The 21,966-nt window shown below is 35.0% G+C and overlaps 1 protein-coding gene and 2 non-coding genes across 4 annotated transcripts; 1 reads left to right on the top strand and 2 right to left on the bottom strand.

Annotated features, from left to right (window-relative positions):
* Positions 1–375: 375 nt before the first annotated feature.
* YIPF4 (Yip1 domain family member 4) lies at positions 376–21,756 on the bottom strand. 2 transcript variants are annotated; one of them, XM_045549346.1, is made up of 6 exons: positions 21,410–21,756; positions 12,083–12,236; positions 10,513–10,684; positions 8,425–8,502; positions 5,732–5,845; positions 376–2,343 (listed from the first exon to the last, which is right to left on the bottom strand). In XM_045549346.1, the coding sequence occupies exons 1-6, from the start codon at positions 21,486–21,488 to the stop codon at positions 2,206–2,208; spliced, it is 735 nt and encodes a 244-aa protein (XP_045405302.1). In that variant the 5' UTR covers positions 21,489–21,756; the 3' UTR covers positions 376–2,205. The 2 variants fall into 2 exon arrangements, with proteins under 2 accessions (XP_045405302.1, XP_045405303.1); XM_045549347.1 differs by having other exon boundaries at positions 10,513–10,600; positions 21,410–21,747.
* LOC123637651 lies at positions 10,879–10,982 on the bottom strand. The gene has a single exon (XR_006735001.1). It is a non-coding gene; the product is annotated as a small nucleolar RNA U13 (small nucleolar RNA).
* LOC123637594 lies at positions 15,079–15,180 on the top strand. The gene has a single exon (XR_006734958.1). It is a non-coding gene; the product is annotated as a U6 spliceosomal RNA (small nuclear RNA).
* Positions 21,757–21,966: the final 210 nt, after the last annotated feature.

The raw sequence follows: 21,966 nt of genomic DNA, 5'->3' as shown, positions 1-21,966 counted from the left end.
TCTTACCATTATTAACTATAGCAATATTGTGTTTTGTACATACCTACAAATCATTATTTTTTTTCTTTTGAAATAGGCTGGCCCAGGCTAGAGTACAGTGGCATCATCATAGCTCGCTGCAACCTCAAATTCCTGGGCTCAAGTAAGAAGCTGGGACTACAGGCGGGTGCCATCATGCCCAGCTAATTTTTTTTGTAGACACAGGGTTGGCTATGTTGTCCAGGCTGGTCTTGAAGTCCTGGAGTCAAGTGATCTTCCTGCCTTGGCCTCCCAAAGTGCTAGAATTACAGGTGTGAACCACTGTGCCTGGCCAATTTTTAAATACCTTTTTTAGAACACAAATACTTCATTTTATATCATTAGGAATAAACATGATCCATATAAATGAATTTTTTATTTACACCTTAAAGCAGTGACAGTTTAAAAAAATTAAACCATTTTTTGATAGGGGTGGTCCCAAAACACCTTGATTTATTGCTTGGTAAAATTCGACCCCCTGGTCCTGACCCCCAAGCCTTTTGGGAAAGATTCCAGGGTCAATAATATGAACATCAAATATAATAATCTGTTGTAACAAAGTATTGACCTTAGGAATTTCTGAAGTGTAACAAATGTTTATTTTACAGTTGCTACTTCTGTAGCCACAGATCTTTCCTTACTACTTCATATTATTTTACATTCTAGAAGTGCTATGCCTCTGGTGCTTCTGTTTTCCTAAGCCTGTTTTTAAAAAAAATCAATATGTGTAATTTTCTACATTATTCTCATTCAAAGGTACCCCACACTTTTCCTGCAGCTTAAAATAAGTTTTTCTTTTCCTTCAGGGGAAAGGAAGAGAGGTTTGCTAATTTGTAGGCTTGCACTTCAGAGGTGCTAGATATTTCCTGATGAATGAGTTTGCTAAAGCAAAACATACCAAAATGTGGCCATGTTATCATATTGAGAACAGCTGTTAACTGTTCCAGGTTGAGAGCAGAAAGGATAATACAATAATTTGCCAACAGTCAATAGACACTTGCTATTTTATGGACATAAATAAAATATTTTATCTACTTTACAAAGTAATATTAACTAAAAGTATCTCTAAAACCTATGAAATTATTTGCAACAAAAATTTTACTAATAAAAATTTCTTAATATTGCTCTTAGCAAAAATTGCACATTTGTTACAGAGTACCTGATACTTGTTAAAATATCAAGTACTACAGGGCAAGTTGCTATGAAACAAAACACACAGCTGGGAAGCATTTTATTTTTTTCTACTTCATATAACATTCTTCAGGACCACAATATTTTAAAGGTCTCTTTCTCGCAACTTTTCTGATTTAGGAGTACCACTTAAAAATATTTACTGATGCTATAAATATTACTGTTTTTTGTACATATTAACAATTTTAATGAATGCCATATCCACTGTACTTTTTGCTCCTTTGGTCAGAAAAGTAAACAGAAACTTTAAATTAGATGTTTGGACATTCAAAAATGGTTTTTAAAAGTATACCCAAACAAACCAAATCTACATCAGCAATTACTAAAATTAGTTTTAGTAATTATTATTAAGAATTCCTAATAAGGAAGTACTGAAGCATGTATGAGATTTTTAAAATTATAAACAGTTTAAAAAACAAATTTTAAAATTTAAATGAAAAAGATTTATGGCCAAATTAAAAAAAAAGTTTGAGCATCAGATTTAATATCTTAATTTTTAGGCTATTCAGAAATATATGTTGTGAATAATAAGAATTATTTCATAAATATTATGTATAAATATAAATATATATCTACAGGATCTGAGATGCTAGAGAAAACACTTTAAAGAAAAAAAAACTGTAATTTTAGATTATCAGGATGTTGTCAAATTTACCCTTCAAGTAAAATATAATTATCTTTCCAGGTGCTTCTGGCACAAGCTTTTAGGTGAATATTGACACAATCTTAAAAACACAATGCTTTTATATTTTATTCACTGGAATATGAAGAATCAAACAGAATTTAGAATTCTGAACGAAAATCTCAGATAACTGCAATTGCTTAATTAAATACAAAAAACATTGTTTTAAAAAGACCTTAAACCCTTAAACCTGCCTTTACATCTGGAACGTGTAAAATTTTATCAGCAATAGGTTTTCTCCAATTTCTTCAAGAAGAATTCCCAGCCTACACACAAATTTAACATTGTCTTTTTCTATCCATGTATGACTTGGATCACACCCCAGTATATAAAGACAAAAAATAAATGTATAATAAAAAGATTGGATAAATCAGGAGAGGCTTTTTGGTCTTGAATTCTTCACCCACTAACAATGAAGCAGCACTGTAGGCAGCCCAAAACACACCAAACAGCTTAAAAAAAAAAAGACAAAAGGTATCATATTAGCAAATCAATTAACTTTTTATATATCACAGAGCAAAAATAATGTTTACAACATTTTTAAAAATCAACCACCAACTGTGGTACAACACATTAAGAATGTTAAAAACTTAATAAGCATGCTCATCCTTGCTCTGCTACTTGACTTCTGTACATCTGGTCTTTTCTCATCAAACCTGTTTAATCATAAGAATCACCGGCAGTGCCTATTAAAAAGAGACTTGGGGGACTCACTCTAGTTCTGCTGAATTAGAATTTCTATGGGAAGGATCTAGTTATTAGTCTTTTATTTATTTTTAATTTTTATTTTTTTTAGGGACAAGGTCTCACTCTGTCACCCAGGCTGGAGTACAGTGGCACAATCACAGCTTACTACGGTACCGAACTCTTTGGGCTCAAGCAATTCTCCCACCTCAGCCTCCTCAGTAGCTGGGACTATAGGCACATGCCATCACCCTTGGCTAATTTTTTAAAATTCTTGTCCAGGCTGGTCTTGAACTCCTGGCCTTAAGCAATCCTCCCACCTCAGCCTCCTGTGTAGCCTGAATTATAGGTACGAGCCACCACACCTGACATTAGTTGTAAATCTTTTAAACAAGTGTCCCTGATGATTGTGATCAGGCAACTTTTGAAAAAACTACTATTGAGACAAATTGCTGAGAGAATACTAACTGATCCTGACAAAGTTGAAAATTTTCCTTTTTATTTTTCTAAGAAGTAGAAAAATAGATTAAGTGAAAATTTACACAATATTTGTTAAGTGTTACAGTATATTCCCAGGAATAGGAGTCAAATAAAAAGGAGGAAAAAGGATCACATTTTGGTCAATGTCATATTTTCTGATTATACACATATCTAATTTTAAATTATTTCCACTGGAAACTTATATAGAGTACTAATTGATGTAGTCACTGAAGGCATTTTACAGAATAAAATTAAGGAAGAACTTGAAGGGGAAGCAGGGCAACTACAGTAGAAACAGACTTGGCACAGAGCAGGGTTTCTCAACCTTGCAATATTCACATTTTAGGCTGGGATAATTCTTTGCTGTGGGGGGCTGTCCTGTGCATTTTAGGATGTTTAGCAGCATCCCTGTCCTGTACTCACTGCATATTAGTAACACTTCCCCTGGCCCTCAAGAATGACTCCAGATATTGCCAAATATCCCTTGGGTGGCAAAATTGACCTTAGTTGACAACCACTGGTATGGAGGTTAAAAAACTAAATCACCCCTATGATCCTAGCACTCTGGGAGGCCGAGGTGGGTGGATCATTTGAGCTCAGGAGATCGAGACCAGCCTGAGCAAGAGCGAGACCTCGTCTCTACTAAAAATAGAAAGAAATTATATGGACAACTAAAAATATACATATAGAAAAAATTAGCCAGGCATGGTGGCACATGTCTGTAGTCCCAGCTACTCGGGAGGCTGAGGCAGAAGGATTGCTTGAGTCCAGGAATTGGAGGTTGCTGTGAGCTAGGCTGACGCCACGGCACTCTAGCCAGGGCAACAGAGCCAGACTCTGTCTCAAAAAAAAAAAAAAAAAAACCCACAAAAAACTAAATCATGCCTCTGGTCTCAGCTACTCAGGACACTGAGGCAGGAGGATCACTTGAGCCCAGGAGTTTGAGGTTGCAGTGAGCTATGATGACACCACTGCACTCTAGCCCAGGCAGCAGAGCAAGACCCTGTCTCCAAAAAAAAAAAAAATTAGTGTCTATAGATTAAACTCAGCTCTAACGCTAGAGTTAACTTACTAGAGTCTTGCAACATATTTCTCAGAAAACACTGGACTGAAATAAGAAACATTACAATAACTTACTACCCACAGACGATTTAGTGATTAGGAAAAAAATTTGGCAAAGAAAAATCTGAAGTTTAAAAACAATTTTATCCTAAATTTTTAATGTTATAAAAAAGATTTTTCCATATGGATTTTCCATCCATATGTTGCATAAAGAATATTCAGAATATTAAGGTCCAAATTTCAGTTGAACTAGATGGCTGAAAATGACCAGAGGACAACGATTTTGGCCATTTTGGGAGTAGTCTCAGAAATATTCAAGCAAGCTTAATCCAAGTAAAACTACACACAGCAGGAAGTGATCCTAAATGAGTGGTTATGTATGTTACTAAGCCTAGAATAATTAAATGCCAGCATGCTCCACTTACAGCTGATCCACTGTTAGACTTTTAAACTAAGTTCTAATAATGTTGATTTTTTAAAAAACAGATTTTATGGTTAGGATGTAGAGGAAAGCAAGGTCTTCTTAGTTTCTAAAGCATCCAAACGGTTCCAACTACAAAAATGACCTCAAAATATTCTTTTATAGTATTTGTAATAACGGCTACCACTTGGGTGCCTACTCTGTGCCAAGCATTGTATTAGGCATTATATATACTTTAAAATCTTCATAACAAACCCTAAAATGTAGTTGTTAAGATTATCATTGTAAAGAACAAACTGAGGGTAAGAAAAGTTAAGATACCTCTGGAAAACCAAACAACAAGTAAGTGGCAGAATCAGGGTTTGAATTCAGCACTGATTGGTTCCAAAAAACCACACTCTTTCAATACCCAGTGTTTATATATCAGTATTAGCTTATAGTTACCAAATTCTAAAAGGAATCATTATTTCTTTTATATTGAAATTAGTAATGAATGTTAAGTAAGTCAAATCTCATAAAAATTAAGTGGCTCTGGCTACTTAAAAACAAGTACTTTAGTGTGGAGGCTACACAATAGCAGTTCTATTTTCCATAAAGAAAAAAAAATTACAACCATTATGTAATATGCACACATGTGCTAAAGCAGTCATTTCCCAAAGTTGTTCAACATTAATAAATATCAAAATTTAAGTTATATTACTATTTATTATTAATAATATTATCAGCAAATGTTTAAAATGTGTTTATATGTTATTTAACAAAATATCATAAAGTTGTCCTGATCTCTGCATCACAGAAAATACAATTTATTAGAAGAAAAATTCAACATCAAAAAATTCTGACTGTCCTCTTAGCACATCCAGGGTAAAGAAAAAGAAAAAAAAAAATTAAAAGAAATGAAGAAAAAAACAAAAACTAAAAAAAAAGAAAAAAAAAATTCTGACTGTAATATCCTGAAATCTGATTTGTTTTGTTTTGTTTTTCCCCACATACTTTATAATTTATGGTGATTAAAAAGGAAAAAATAAAAGAAATACAATTAGTAATATCAGTAAGGAAGATCACTGTCCCAAAATACTACCAACAGTTTGATAAACAGTTTTAGATCACAATATTCTTAGCTAGAGGACTAGTATACTTTTGCTATTGGAAAACAGTAAATTACTTTATATAATACATACTACTTAACTTACTTTTATAAGTGTAGACACCACTTCAAATGATCCAACCACCAAAAGTATAGGGGCTATTACAATGAGAGGAAGTAATGAATATCCTATAACTCCAAGAACTTGGCCATATGCAACCTGTGAATTTTGAAAATTTTAGATAAATATCATAGAAATCAAATACTCTTTTTCATCACTATTGAACAGCATATACTCTTTGTTGTATTTACACAAATGTGAGAATTAAGAAGAAATCATAAAATATCATACTAATTACATTTCAAATTATCATGTAGTCTCCCATGTTGCTGGGCAGTCTCACCAACCATCATGGTTTCAATTATCATCAATCTGCTGATGTTACTCAAATATACATTTCTAGCATTTTCTCTCTCTCTTGAGCTTCAGACTTACATATCTAATTAACTTCAGTACGTTTCTACATTACATTTTGTCACTACTTCTCTTAAATTGTAGCACAATTATTTAAAGGAACCACGACCATCCTATTTGGATGAAAAATCCAAGGTCTAGAGAAGCTAGATGTGAGAAATGCAGACCAGAGGGAAGGGAGGGCAGCCAAGAGAAACTGAATAGAAAAATATTTTTTAGTGCCTACCATGTGCCAAGCTCTATGATAGGCCTTTGTATGTTGTGAAGATCAAATGAAATAACAACCCTATCAAGCAGGCATTATTGTCCCCATTATGAAGAAACTGATTCTTAGAAAAAACGCTTTGCTCAGGAAAGCAAATTTGGTAGGTGACAGAGTTCAAATTAAGATCTAGGTCTCTCTCTTTTTTTTTTTTTTTTGAGAAAGGGTCTCACTCTGTTGCCTGGGCTAGAGAGCAGTGGTGTCATAGATCACCGTAACCTCAAACTCTTGGAGTCATGCAATCCTGGCTCAGCCAGGGCACAAGCAATGGTGGTAAAACTGCTGTTGTCTTAGCACAAATCAAGGTATCACAAACTATACTAGAAGTAACTATGTTCTTTACTATCACACACTCACAGTAAAAGAAGCCAGTTTCACTTAAGAATTTCCTAAATAAAGCAGTAAAAATGATTAATTTTATTAAATTAAACCTTTGACTATATGTCTTTTTAATATTCTATGTGACAAAAATGGGAAGTCACAGAAAGCATGTGGTTATCCCAAGGAGATCACTTGTACAAATGTTTCAGTGAAGAGTCAAAGAAAATGTTTTTTCCATGGAACACCATTTTTACTTGAAAGAAAAACTGACATACAATCTAAGGTTATTCAGGCTTGGATATGGCAAGCATGTCCTTGAAATAAAGTGAGTTTGTCGCTACACTTAAAACAACTGACAATATTTGTCACAAATGGTAAAATTCTAGCTTTCAAGTAAAAATTATAATTTCGAAAAACTAGTATCTCCCACTGTAAGTTTGATAGTTTTCTAACACAGACTTTTCTAATAAGTGGTGATATTAATGAATGTGATTTTCTGATATTATATAATAAAATATGTCAACATTTGGAATATCTGCAAAACAGTGAACTGTGTTTTCTAAATGACCAATGCATAATGTTACAAAACCATGCCATGGGTAAAAAAAGATCCATTCAAAGTAAATTTTAATTAAACAGTATGAAAAGTTCATTGATATGGTTTGAGATTCCTCATTGCAACAAACCTTTTAAAAACTACTAATTATTGAGTTTTGGTGTAGTATCAGAGAAGAATATTAACAATCATCTTAAAAGGCTATTAAAATACTCTCCTAGGCCGGGCGTGGTGGCTCACGCCTGTAATCCTAGCACTCTGAGAGGCCCAGGCGGGCAGATCGTTTGAGCTCAGGAATTTGAAACCAGCCTGAGCAAGAGAGCAACAGTGAAACCCCATCTCTACTAAAAAATAGAAGGAAATTAGCTGGACAATTAAAAATATATAGAAAACATTAGCTGGGCGTGGTGGCGCATGCCTGTAGTCCCAGCTACTCGGGAGGTTGAGGCAGAAGGATTGCTTGAGCCCAGGAGTTTGAGGTTGTTGTGAGCCAGGCTGACAGAAGCAGGACTCTGCCTCAAAAGAGAAAAAAAAAAAAAAGTGGTATAAAATACTCTCTCTTCCCAATTATATATCTGTGAGGCCTTATTTTCCTCATATACTTTAAGCAGAACAACATATCATTACACACTGAATGAAAAGTAGATTTTAGAATCTAGCTTCCATTAAGCCAGACATTAAAGCCACTTGAAAAATGTAAAACAATGCTATTCTTCTCACAAACTTTTTTGTTTTGGAAAATATAGTTATTTTTCTTTAAAGTGTATTATTTATATTAAAATATAGTTGGTTTATTGTAAATTTTAAATCAATAAACATTTTATATTATTTTAATTTCTAACATGATAAATACTGACAAATATAACCTACATAAACAAACATAAAAACCCGAGATCAAAAAGTTTGAGAACTGCTCTAACAGAGAATAAATTGTATGCTTCCCTAAAAATCTATAAATTACTTGATAAGTGGAATGGGATCTTTTCTTTCCTCTTCATTTCTTGTAACATTTATTCAGTAAGCACAATACTAATATGTTGATCATCTTAAGAGAACTAGCATAATTTAAAAGCAATTCTGGGACAAGAAACAGTTATAATGAGTATAGCTAATGATGATATTTGCAGTATCAAAAATTAAGTGTACCATAAAAAATGAAGAGTATTTTCAAAATTAACTACTTACTTCTCCACCAAGAACTCTGGCCAGTAAGAAAATTGTTAGTGAACCAAATATCCAAATGGTTATAATCCATGAGACCACCTTAAGAGGGAAAAATCATATAATTAATATTTTTGTGCCAAATAAACAGATAATTTTCCAGGAACTCAACTCTATACCATAAAAGACAGTTTGGCATGATCAACTTCAGGTCATAGAGAGGCCGTATGGGTTCTCAGGTATCTTTCCCAAACTTAATAAGAATATAATGTGAAATACAATTTTATAATACATCCACAATTGCCTAAAGAAACCTCAGTATTTCAAGATCTGTAATAAAAGACTATTGTAAAAAAGGGAACAAAGTGTTTACTACCAAGCCCTTGGTTTATAGCATCCTGCAAGGAAAATTTATTCCTGACATAAGTTACCAACCCTGTCTGGAAGTCTTTAAAAATTGTATTAATATTTATCCATGTAATAGAATATAGAAGAATTTCAGATAATTTTAACTCCTCAGACTTAGTGTAATGATACATACGTGCATATACTAAGAAGTTCTGTCTGCTGGGAAGTCTAGAAATAATACCTCAGTAGCAACATAAGCACACTTATTGACCAGAAACTGGTTTCTAAATATCATGCCCTAATAAACAGAACTAGGGCTTCTCAGAGAAATGGCTGATACCAGGGCTGGGGCAGGCAAAATACAAGATTAGCCTGCAACACTATATGTGGCCAGAATGAAAGGAAGTGCTCAAAAAAAAAAGTTAACATACAATGGAGACTCATAAACGTGAGGGGATGGGAAGAGGGTGGATGATAAGAAATCACTTAATGTCTATAATGTACATTATTCAGTAGATGGATATCCTAAAAGCCCTAACAAAACCACTACACAATCTATGCATGTAACAAAATTGCACATGTGCCCCATAAATTTGTATAAATAAAAAAATGATTCTTCATGCCATAAAAAGAAAAAAGAGGACAGGATATGTTGAAAGGACACAGAGGCAACTTATAGGAGTTCCCAATGGCTAAGGCTGGAAAAATTTGAGTAATAAAATAAATGATGATAGGACTGGATTATAACTCAGAGAGTAAAATGAATGAGGGAAATGGAAAAATCACCATTCAGTAAATATTGTAGTAATAATTACCGCATGCAAGATCCATCAATGAATGCTAAAATTAGGAAGCTAAAGTTAGATGAGAAACAGGATATTGGCACGGTTGCAAAGTATTTCCACAAGATACTTATTAATTAGAAAGGGAAAAATAGCAACTTTATAGTGGAGGAACTGGACAGACAACACCCCATCACCTAACCAAGTGATCACAGTCAACATCACCAGTAATAAGACAGACATATCAGTACCATGTACTTCCTGCTAATATTCAGAGAAGCGTACAGTGTCACTTCTTTGATATTCTTGCGAAAAATGCATAACTCCAACCCAATCATGAGAAAAGATCAAGCAAATCCAAACTGAGCAACATTCAATGAGGGCATAGTAACTTTCTGGTTTTAGCCTTAGAATCCTTTGTTCAAATGAAAGATTATACAAAATAGATAAAACTAGAGATGTTCTAGATGAAGGATACATAGTAGGTAGGAGACCAGAATCCCCATTCAACTTCTTCAATGGTCCTTATAACATGTCAACAAAATATCTGATATAAATTACTAATCTAGCGCAAATATAAATAGGACTAATATAATGTCAAGGATCTTACAATGGGCAGATTGTTTTGGATTATCTTGGTGGGCTTGAAACATAATAACAATTGTCCTTAAAAGAGGAAGACGGGGATTTGAGTACAGTAAAAGAGAAGGCAATGGGACCATGGAAACAGAGATTCCAGTGATGTGGCCAGGAGCCAAGGAATGCTGGCAGCTTCCAGAAGTGGAAAAGTTTGAAAGCATTAATCTTAGGTATTCCCCACTTATTTAATTATGGAACTGTTTTAGGGATGAACAAGTGAGAAATAATGGGTAAAGGCAAAGCATTTCTCAAACATAATGCATATTACAGTTAATATTTGACTGTATTTAATTTTCAGCACTCTTAAAATATTTAGAATTTATATAAAATAAGATATACTTACCCTAAACTGTCCATATAATGATATCATGGAAAAGAAAAGAACAACAGCCAGAGGACCCCAAAAGTCAGGATTGTCTCTCACCACTTGTCTGTTAAAACCAAGTGATGGCATTGGCATCAAAACACATCGGATTTTGTAGTAAATATCCTTTAGATCGATATCCAATTCTTCCCTATAATTTTAAGATAAAAATTCTCAAAAGGCACATACTTCTGAACTAAGATGGTTGCAAAAGAATTTAAGAAAAATTTAAATAAGACAATATAAGTCAACAAAAGATCTGTATTTGAAGTACCATATTTCACTAATTCCAAGATATACATTTTCACAGTTCACTTTCTCCTTTTTATTCTTTTTTTTTTTTCACGTCAGACGGGTGATGTGCCAACCTCGTAACAAAGACTGAGGGAGGCACATCTCACGCATGCATGTGAAAATCCAATCATCATGCTTATGAACTACAAAAGGATCAAGATTTCCCTTTCTCTAAAGTCAGGATACCTCTCACAATCACTGGTGTCTTACAATTGTTAGCCAAGTGTCTTCACTTGGAGTGAAGCCAAGTGCTTCTACTATCTGCCTTTACTTTTGCCAGCCTCCTGGAGGTACCATCAATAGAAGACAACTTGAAATAAAAATTTTGATTTGAGACTTTTTGGGACCATACTGACAATTAAGACCACAAATCAATATGAGAACTGGTGTGGGGTTTACATTCTCAGGGGAAATCCTTTCTTCCAACACTCTACCCAGCGCCAAACTGAAGCAAACTTCTTTGCTGTCTCTTCCCCTGTGGTGGGTTATGTCTCATTTACATTTGAAATAAGGAGATCACCCTTTAATGTCTCAGCTTTATGCTGTCATATGTACTTTTCATTTAAATTAATATGTAAAATAACTTCATCTTATAATCCAGTGTCTTAGATTTGATGAAATATGGTATATTAACATTAAGAAACATAGGATGCTTTAGCACTTAATCTACCAATAATTAATACAAAGAATAACCTGGAAATGTCTCAATTTTACAAAGCTACAGGTTCTTCTTTCCAAAATTGTTAATTCCTTTACTTCCCCCACCCAAGATGATAATTATAAAATTTCAAGTACTATGAAGAAAGTGAAAGTCTCTTTATACTCCTCCTCCCAGTGGCAGCTCTAGAATTTCTATATTGGAGAGATTTTGAGGTGGCAATCTTTGTGGAAATCTAATTGCTCTTAAACCTGAATTTCAACAGCAAGTACCCAAGAGCCCTGCTGTTTTAGATTTCGTGATTACTTGAGATGGCTGACAGGCTCAGGTAAACTCTAACAGTTTGGAGTATAGTGTATTTGTGTGTATGTGTGAGATATAGGATTATCATTCTTTTAACTTTTGCCATTCAACAGGTTAAAGAATATTCTCTCATTATTATTCAGTTTTTTAAATTACTCTTAATTGTAAATTGGTATAGCTTTTGACCAAGAAGTTTAAGGTTTTCCACATCTGTCTTTACATAAAAAAGAGAATATAATCATTCCATAGACTAGCTCTAAAAATCAAAAAATACATATTATTATTTTTACATACAAGAGTGGCTTGTTATCTTCAGGATCATCATCTTCAACTTCCAAAAGCCAGCCATATCCTCTTTGTCTCAGAAATGTAGTAGCTGTAGATTCTTTGATAAAATCTCCACCAAGGTTTAATTTGACATCTGGGGATGCTATTGAACCACTGAGATCTTAGGAGAAAAGAGGACAAAACTGTAACCCAAGGCAAAAATGTGTGAATCTCAACCAAAGTAAGCATCTGTTTAACTAGAATAATTATCACTGGAAGATCTCTAACTATGAACATTTGTTATGTAATCTTCAAATTTTGTAGTTGACAAATATGTAAAAACCACCTTTGATTTTTTATTTTATAAAAAGAAAATGAAAGATGAAAGTGGTGGAAAGAATACAAAAAGTTTCACACCTAATTAGGTAGACTGGTACCAGAATCTAGACTTACTACAGCAACTCTTTAAAATTTAATTGAAAGACATATAGAACATATATTACATGATATCATTTTGGATTCCTTCATTATTATATAGATTATGCACCCCAGAACAAACTAATTGTACAAATTCTTTTTAGAGGCATTTCATATGTAGATATATACAAACTAATAGACATAATATTTGCTATTTAGCAAATATTTAGCAAATATGTCCAATATTTGCTAATGGAAAACTGTAGACAAACTTTCTCTACTTTTTCGTGTATTTATTCATACATTCTTTCATCTGCATGATCAAATATCTATGCTAAGTATTTCATATATTAATGCTTGGTTCTGGATAAATCTGATAAGAGTTCCCTATTTCAGCAAACTCTTTTTTTATATATAATTACATTATGTATCTTTAGTTTCAGCAAAAATTTTATTTTATTTTAATTTTAATATTTATCCATGCTAATCTCTTTATCATTCCAATTTTAGTGTATGTGCTGCTGAAGCAAGCACAGTTTCAGCAAAAATAAATAAAGCGTTGGTTTTGTTTTTTTTTTAAGGTCGGCTCTAATAAGAGGTGAAGAGATTCAGTTATTCACATTACAAAATAAATTCCATGCATAGTCTGCACAGTAACTTAGAGGTTACAGATAATCATATTATTACAAATGCCACATTTTCTGATTGAAAAAATTGGGAACAGTTAAGGATTTGCTTGAGGTCACACAGGAATTTAGAATAATAACCCACATTTATTGGACCAGACAATGTATACTAGTAAATAAACACCAATGTTGTTAAGTCATAGGATTGGAGAATTACTTTGGAAAAATGATTTTAGCAACATCAAATCAACACTCTAATGCAGATCCTTCATGATTTTAGCAACATCAAATCAACACTCTAATGCAGATCCTTCTCTAGAGTTTATTTCCAACTAACACTAAAGTTAACTTCGTTAAAAAAAACAAAACTAATCTAAGTTTTTCATATACAACAATACAAAGAGCTTAACTTGCACAATACTCTGAGTCACATCCTGGTCTGGCTGTAACAACTCCTGCAATTAATTTTAACAAAAGTTTACATTCTGAAACTAAATTCCAGCTTAGCTACTAATTAATACAGCAAATCATTTATGTCTTCTGGTCCCAATTTCCTATTCAAAGTTCTCTCCAGGTTAAATATCATATGATTCTAAAAAGTTTTTATATGAGAGCTTACTTGGCTAGAGATAAAATGTAAGTAGTTTTGAATTCACTGTCCTTCCCTACCTAAAGTTAAAAAATAATCCCAGTAGATACTATTACAGAATCTTATAGTTAAAATATTCTCACAAAATTACTTTCTACTTCTTTGTCTTAATCTAAGTTGAAATGAAAAAGGTAGAATCTAACTAAAATTCTACTTCTAATAAGTACAAAGAGTGCGTTTTCTTGATTTAACAAGATTTAGATAAGCAAGTCATTAGTACAGCAGTGACATTAGAGGTTTGCAATTATGAGGATGGAAAGGACCTTAACAACTGTTTCCTGGCCTCTAGACAGGACTGCACTTAAAGTCCTCAATCTAAACCAAAAAAGGATATACAAGCATATAAATTATAGTGCTAAGGAATGCTGCATTAAAGAACTGTCTGTATATGTTTAGCAGTTTGTCATAGCATGGACGCTAGAACTTCAAAAACGCACCCTTAGCTTACAAATTTTGTAGTACTTTCTGTTCCACATAGGTAGGAAAATATCAAGCACACACTGCTGCTAGCAACAGCAGTTTGACACCTCCCCTAGGACCCCCAAGACACAATTAGGTGGGCATGGGATAGAGTAACAGGAAAGTCCAAAAAATTGATAGTAGTCTAACATATTAGCAAGTTAACAACTAAAGAATGATGTTGGAGAACATGGAAAAAGATACAGAAATCACTCCAGGAACATAGCTGATTTAAGTTAAACCAGAGGAAGAACCAGCTAACTTGGTTGTTAATTCTAGGATAGACATCATAGTAAAAATTAAAAATAAAAATATTCAAGAAAAAAGAATGAGGAAGAGTATCAGTAAGTTTCAAGTCTTATTGAAAGACAACTGCATAACAAAATTTAACAGTAATTTTCTCTCCCTTTCAACTCAAATGTATAACTGGGTGGGCGATCCTTTCTCTCAATCCTCTGCTCAGCCTGAGAACTTCACTTTGAAAAAAGGAAGAACTTTGTCAGTGCAGTGTAACAGTATACTAAAGATGAGATTACTGTTCTGCCCCTAGACACATTCTAGATTTCTGTGAAAGATGAGTATCCTGCAATGAACAACGAACATTTTGTTGATACTTGCCAACTTCTTATGTATGTGAAGAAGCTTTTTCTTAACAAGCCAAAAGAGCAAGGACAAATATCATCCCATTTCAGTTGAAAATAAAATCTATGTGTGCTTAAGTCTAACCCAGAATTGAGTATGTATTTGTGCAACAAAAACAAAAACAGGCACATTTTGCAGTGAAAATGTAAATTCCATCGCTTCATTTGAGTTATAAGAATACCACTTTAATGGATATATAGGCCACTGAAAAAGATCAAGAAACATGTCATGCTTTCTTCGGCAGTACCTATACTAAAACTGAAATGATACACAGATTAGCACAGCCCCTGTGCAAGAATGACACACAAATTCATGAAGGGTTACATATTCATAAAAAATTTTTAAAAATAAGAAAAAAGAAACACACATACATAATAATTTTGTAATTGCTAGATCTATACTGGAGTTTAATCATGTTACTCTATAAGAAAATGTTTTTTCAAAGGCTTGTATAAAATTATGTCTTAGGTTATATTGTTAATCACATTGCTTTGGCTTATGGTTTTACTATTAAATATTGTTAGTAAATTTTCACACTGTAAATAAAATTAATTAAAATCAGTTAAACTAAATTTCCTGAGCCTATCATTAAAAAAATTGAATCCCATTTTGGCATAAACTAGTTACTGAACAGAAATTTCTTTTGTATACCTTATGAGTCTTTTAATTTTTTATTTTGAAAAATTACAAATTCATAGGAAGTTGTAAAAATAGTACAGAGAGGTCATATGTACCCTTCATCCAGTTTCCCCCAATGGTACAACATCATATAACTATCCAATCTAGGTCACTGACATTGATATAATGCACAGACCTTATTCAGATTTCACCAGTTTTATATGCACTTATTTGTGTGTGTGTAGTTGTACACAATTTTATCATATCTGTAGATTTGTGTAATACCTTATGAGGTTTAAAACTTATAAAAAGAATAGATTAATTTCTAAAAAAAGGTAAACTTGCTGCCCCGCCCATGGACATCATTTTTAAAAAGTAAGAAACTTTTAAGAAGCAAAAACTAAAGATTCCTCTGTCTATACTAGTAACTTGTGTTAAAAATGACATCCTTTCTGGAGAGGGGGAATTTTACACAAAAAGTAGGCTAAATGTTTGGCCACAATAACAAAGTAACAGAAAATTATTGTTTGCTCAAAAGCATTGACAATAATTATTGGATTGTCATGTCTACAACTAACTGATCACACTAACATATTGTGAGCTGTAGATATTGTCATTTTTATACAGGGGTAAGAAGACTCAAGAAGGCTAAGCTTCAAATGCAATATATTGAGCCCAGTCCTTTTCACTAGACTTATATAACCAATTGTCAACTTAACATTTCCTTGTAGCTATCTCAAAGGCATCTAAAATTCGATATTCCAAATATCTCAGGTCTTCCTCCACTTTACTTCAGTGGGTGATACCACTGTCTATCCAGCATTGTAAGCTAGATGGAAGCTTCATTATCCTTGGCAGTTTGCTTTATTTGCATGCTTCTTCCTCTATCCCACCCACCACTAAATTCTGTCAGTTTTATCTCTAAATATTTTTTGGAACCTATCCACTTCCCATTTCTACCACCAGCACCAAGCTACTGCAAACTATCAACTCCTTCCCTCTATTCATTCTTGTCTCCTTCCAATCTATTCTCTTCACTGTATCCAGAACATTCTTTTTAAGATGCAAATCTTTTGTTCTTCTGTTTAAAATCCTTCAGTGGCCTCTGACTGCTTTTTTGGCTCAAGTACAATAATCTCTACACAATCTATTTCTCCAGGCCCATTTTTTGCCTCCTTTCCCATCTGGACCCTATACTCTACACTGAGCCTCTCAGTGCTTTGAATGAATCTTTTCAATGGAATGGATCCCTTTTGCCTCAGGTACCTTGTATGAGGTCTAACTTCAGATAATTAAATGCCACCCATTCTTCCATTTTCAGACATACTTGCTTAAGGAAATTTTCCTTGATCTCACAGACTAGACTAGGTAGGTTCCTTTCATAATTCCCTCCACTTTTCCTTAACAATATTTATCACGGTTTATAATTCTGTATTTGTGTGATTATTTGATTAATGTCTATAAACTCTATGCAGGGAGAGACTATGAGGGTTTTTTTTAAATTAATTTTTACATACATCCCCAGTAATTATAATAGTGCCTGATCCATAGTAGGCAATCAACAAATGTGTGTGCTGGTTGAATGAAGTAATTAATGGAGAAAACAGCTCCTTAGACCTTAAATTAAGAAGTGACATTAAAGGCTTTTAATAAAGCAGGTAGACAAAATCACATTTTTATTTTGGAAACAATCTCAGCTGCACCATGGAGGACTGATTTAAGAGCGGAGAGATTGGAGCAGGGTATTTGGTCAGGAAGCTATAATAGAATATAAATGAGAAATGATGAGGTGGAAGACAAAGGCAGTATCAGTGGAAAGAGAAAAATAGATGAATTATTAATATATATTCATATATATATTCTGGAGCTATTGTGAAGTAGTTTTATGACCAACAGAATATAAGAAATAACTTTATGACCAACTGAATATGAGACTAGAGACAAGTTTCTGGCATTTGGCAAGAGGATCTATATCACAAACATTAAATTATTTCCATTTTATTATCTTCCTCAATTACAATAAATGTAATGCACTTGAATCATCCTGAAATCATCCCCCCGCCCTTCCCAGTCCATGGAAAAATTGTCTTCCATGAAAATGGTCCCTCGTGCCAAAAAGGTTGGGGGCTGCCGTTAAAGCATACTCTTCTATAGGTACATGACAATGAGTATTGCCAAATGACCACAGGTGCCATAGGAATAAAGAAATTTAGTCAGAGAGGTGGTTAGGAAGGCTATGTAGACTTAGAACCTGAACTTGTCCACGAGAGATGGCTGGACGGGCAGAAAAGGTATAAGAAATCACCCCAAGGAAAAGGCATGGAAGCCCAAGGCCTGAAAAGGCACGGAATTCAACTCCAAAAGTTGTAGAGTTGGGGACAAATTATTAAGAGCATAAACATCAGGCAAAAAAAAACCCCTATCTTTATTTTGTAGGCCAAGTCTTTCTTTATGCATGTGCTACAGTATCTGGATCCCATGAGACACTCTCCATAAAAGGCTTTTGATGCTAAATTTGGAAAACTCTGCATACTACAATTCCCACTTGGAGTTTCAGAATATTGGCATATTAAAGGATCTAAGAATTCTACATTAAAGACACTGGTTTAACCACCTGACATTATTTACCGAACTTATGTTATCATGGAACCATTTCCATTTTGGAAAACACTGCTGAAGACACTTTGTAGATGATAGGAAGCAAGTGCAGATCCAGCAGAGTGGTAGAGACTACTCAATGCTGAGCAAATAGTAAATAACAGGGATAGTTTAGCTGTGAAAATAAGGAAAGGGGGAAGTAGCAGATTTAATTAAAGATTCTAACAATTAGGAGGGTATCAATGAATAATTGTAGAGATGGAAGAAACAGAGGAGAAATAAAATGCTAGAGAAAAAACAGAGAAGATAAAGATCTCAAAAAAGGTAGAGAGAGATGAGAATAAAAGCACTAGTAGAGACTTATGGTAGGAAAAACACTTTTCCTTCAAGATTTGGAGGAAAGATGGGTATTTCAGTACAAATATAAAGACATTTAGAGGGCCGGGAATAGTGGCTCACACCTGTAATCCTAACACTTTAGGAGGCCAAGGCAGGAGGACTGCTTGAGGCCAGGAGTTTGAGACCAGCCTGAGCAATACAGCAAGACCCCATCTCTAAAAAAAAATTTTAAAAATTAGCCATGCATGGTGGCACACGCCTGTTGTCCTAGCTACTCGGGAGGCTGAGGTGGGAAGATCGTTTGAGCCCAGGAGTTCAAGGCTGCAGTGAGCTAAGATCATACAGCTTGCATTTCAGCCTGGGTAGCAGAGTGAGGGAAAAAAAATACTTAGAGGTAGAAAAATATTAGGATGGGAAAATGGCTTAATGGTTTATCAGGTGACTTTGATCATCTTTCTTGCTTAGTTTTTCCTCTTCATGCCATTTCCAAATACTTATTGAATTTCTGTTGAATTAGTGTTGGCTTCAGTTCTAGCAGCACAGCACCTTTATCTTAATCAAAAAGTATCATATAGTCACTTCATTCAACAAACATTTATTGAGTTCCTGCCATGTGCCCAGGCTTCAAGATAGGCAGTGGGTATATCGATATGCAGTAAATCACAGCTTCTAACCCCAAGGAGCTCACAGTCTAAATCAGTATTGTTTTAGGTCTGTGAAGATTGAGAAGTATAAGGCAGAGAGACTGCTTGCACTCTGCCAATTATTGTACTTGTATAGTTCTCATATGAATGAATGCTCTTCACCCTTTCCAGTCTAAAGCACTCCTACATGTCCTTCAAAATGCACCTGAGCTCTCTCTGAAGACTTCCTTGATCACTTCCTGCACAGTTAACCACTCCCTCCTTTGTACCATACTCTTTATTGCATTTATTATGTACACTAAAATTATTTCTTTCTTATTAGACCATTTTTTGGTGGCAGGGACTTTCTCATAAGCAGTCCCTTGCACATGGAGGTAGGTACTCTCTCCAACCTAAATATACAATGCATTATATGTCCTTAAAAATTCAGTAAAATATCAACTCCATTAAATTTTCTCTGATCTTCTAAATAGAAATAACTTCCTCCTCTTCTGATCTTTTATAACATTCTGAACCAGTGCTTCTTAAACTTTAATGTGCATATGAATCACTGTGAGATCTTGTTAAAATGCAAATTATGACTAAGGTAGAATCTGTATTACTAAGTGCCAGGTAATCCCAATGCTGCTGGTCTATGAACATAAATTAGGCACAGAATTAGTTATTTGTCTCATACAAAGGAAAGGCAAAACACTGCCTTAAAGATTTCTTTTTAGTAGAGATGGGGTCTCGCTCTTGTTCAGGCTGGCCTCAAACGCCTGGGCTCAAATGATCCTCCCACCTCAGCCTCCCAAGTAGCTGGGACCACAGGTCCATGCCACCATGCCTGGCTCTTGACTATCTCTTAATTCCAGATCCACCATGTGGAAGTTACTAAACCTTTCTAAGCCTCAATTTCTTTCTAAAATAGAGGAATTATAAAGCTCGTTAGGATTCTGATAAAGATCAAAGGAGTAGTATGCTTAAAATACCCTGTAAATTTAAACTATACAATGTTATATACATGAGGGCATTATTATATATATATATCCTTGGATACACAAGAGATCTGTATGCCCTCTGAGGAAATATGGAGAAGTTGGAATAAACTTTATGGATTTTTACTTATTCCAGGTTTCATAGTTATATTATTATGTCAGATTTCTTAGGCATATTTAAGAAAGGTAATTCCTGGGGGAAGGGGGAATATGAAAAAATATATATACATAGATACATGAGTTTGAACAAACATCAGGTTCAGATATTCAATGGGGACAATTGTTTTTTAAGTTTGAGAAATTAAATTTCATATTCCTCCCTAAGAAGTATGCTATTAAATGTAAATGAAACAAATCAAAATATTTTGGGTTGTTATATTTCAGTTTAAAAAATTTATCAGCTATGCTCTTTGATAAAAAATTTATTTTACCTTTTAAATTACCAGTACTATTTTTTTAAAACGATGCCACTCAAACAGCAAAACAAGGAAAACAACAAAAAGGGAAAACAATCTATATTAACTGATGCACTATCAAATCAAATCTCTGAGGAAAATTTAGGTTCTTCTCTAGACTGAAATTTCTATAGTTAAACATAATTTATTTTTTCATATTGGGCAAAAACTCTTGTCACTGGAAAGTAACTGATGTACAAAGTCTAATAAAAGTAAAATTTGAAAATGACTAGTAGAAGATTCGGGTTAGAAGGAGCTGGGTGAGGAATAGAGAGGAGGAAAACATTTTCCTGTGCCATAGAAAAATCTCTCCAATACAACGGCTTCCTAAAAACAGTACAAGGGAATCTGTACAGGATGATCAGAAATTTCCAGTGTACCTGGATCCACTTCTTCGAATAATGAGGTCAAACATGGGAGGTCAGTTGGGACCCAGGCAAGATACCAAATTCAATAAACACCACTTGGTTTGTATTTGCAGTGTCCAATATAATCCCAGCAAAAAAAAAAAAGTTACCTATTGATAAATAACAGAGGAACACAGCTGTCCTTTCTTGTTCTCATTCTCTGATACCTTTCCTGGCCAATCTGCCCTTTTTCTGAGTAACAGCAAGTAATTCCAAAAATAAAACCTTAGGGTTCCGTGGGCCCACTGGAAACGAATAAGCCACCCAGAAAAACCAGTTACCAGACGCTGTGGGGAAAGCCAGGCGCCGACCGAGTAACTGGATGCTTTTAAAGACAGCTCCCTGCACCCCTCCCTCGGCCACTCGGGGCCTCTTGGAAGGCCGACAGGCGCCGAGGGCTGGAGTCACCAGTCAGCTTCCAGCCCGTCCCCACCCAGCCACAACTCTCATCACCCGAAAGACTCCACCGAATCGAACCCTGGCGTCCTCCAGGGTGACCCGCCTTCCTGGGGCTCGGCCTCACCTTCCGCATCTGCTGAGGAGACAAAGGTGAAGTCCCCGTTAGTGGGGGCATAGGCCGGGGGCGGGCCCGGCGGCTGCATCTCGCGGCCCCTCCGAGCCGGCAGCGGTGGAAGAGGCTGCGGCTGGGCCCAGGCCCCAAGGCGGCAGCGACGCCGACTCGCACACTCTTCCTACGGTGCGGCCTGCGAGCCGCGAGCTGCACGTTGCGGGCGATGCAAAGGACTAGCGCAGGGGGCCGCGGGGCTGCCCCACAAACTGACCCACCAAAGTCCTCTCGGCGGTGACCACCCAGGCACCAGGACGCCGGCGCTCTGACAGGACCATAACAGTGACAGCGGCGCTCGGATTGGCTCTTTGTAATGTGCACTCCCATTGGCTCCCGAAGAAAGGTTCTGATTGGGTCTTCCTGTTGTTGATTCCGGAAGTTTACCCAGGACAGGAAGTTCGCTTGTACTGTGTTGAACCTTGTGGCATCCTTCTCTTCTTTGCGTGTTTTTTTTCAAGTCCCATCTCTTCTGGCTTTTCTTTACCTATTTCCTTCGTTTTTATTAACTGTGT

This window comes from Lemur catta, chromosome 4 (assembly GCF_020740605.2).
Source record: "Lemur catta isolate mLemCat1 chromosome 4, mLemCat1.pri, whole genome shotgun sequence".
NCBI lineage: Eukaryota > Metazoa > Chordata > Mammalia > Primates > Lemuridae > Lemur > Lemur catta.
Note: the sequence above shows the minus strand (reverse complement) of the source record. Positions and strands in the feature narration are given on the sequence as shown.

Coding starts and splice junctions, on each gene's coding strand:
- YIPF4 (XM_045549346.1), bottom strand. CDS start 21,488: ATGCAGCCGCCGGGCCCGCCCCCGGCCTATGCCCCCACTAACGGGGAC. Junction 8,503..10,512: donor CATTATATGGACAGTTTAGG/GTAAGTATATCT, acceptor TTCCCTCTTAAG/GTGGTCTCATGGATTATAAC. Junction 5,846..8,424: donor CCAGAGTTCTTGGTGGAGAA/GTAAGTAGTTAA, acceptor CAAAATTCACAG/GTTGCATATGGCCAAGTTCT.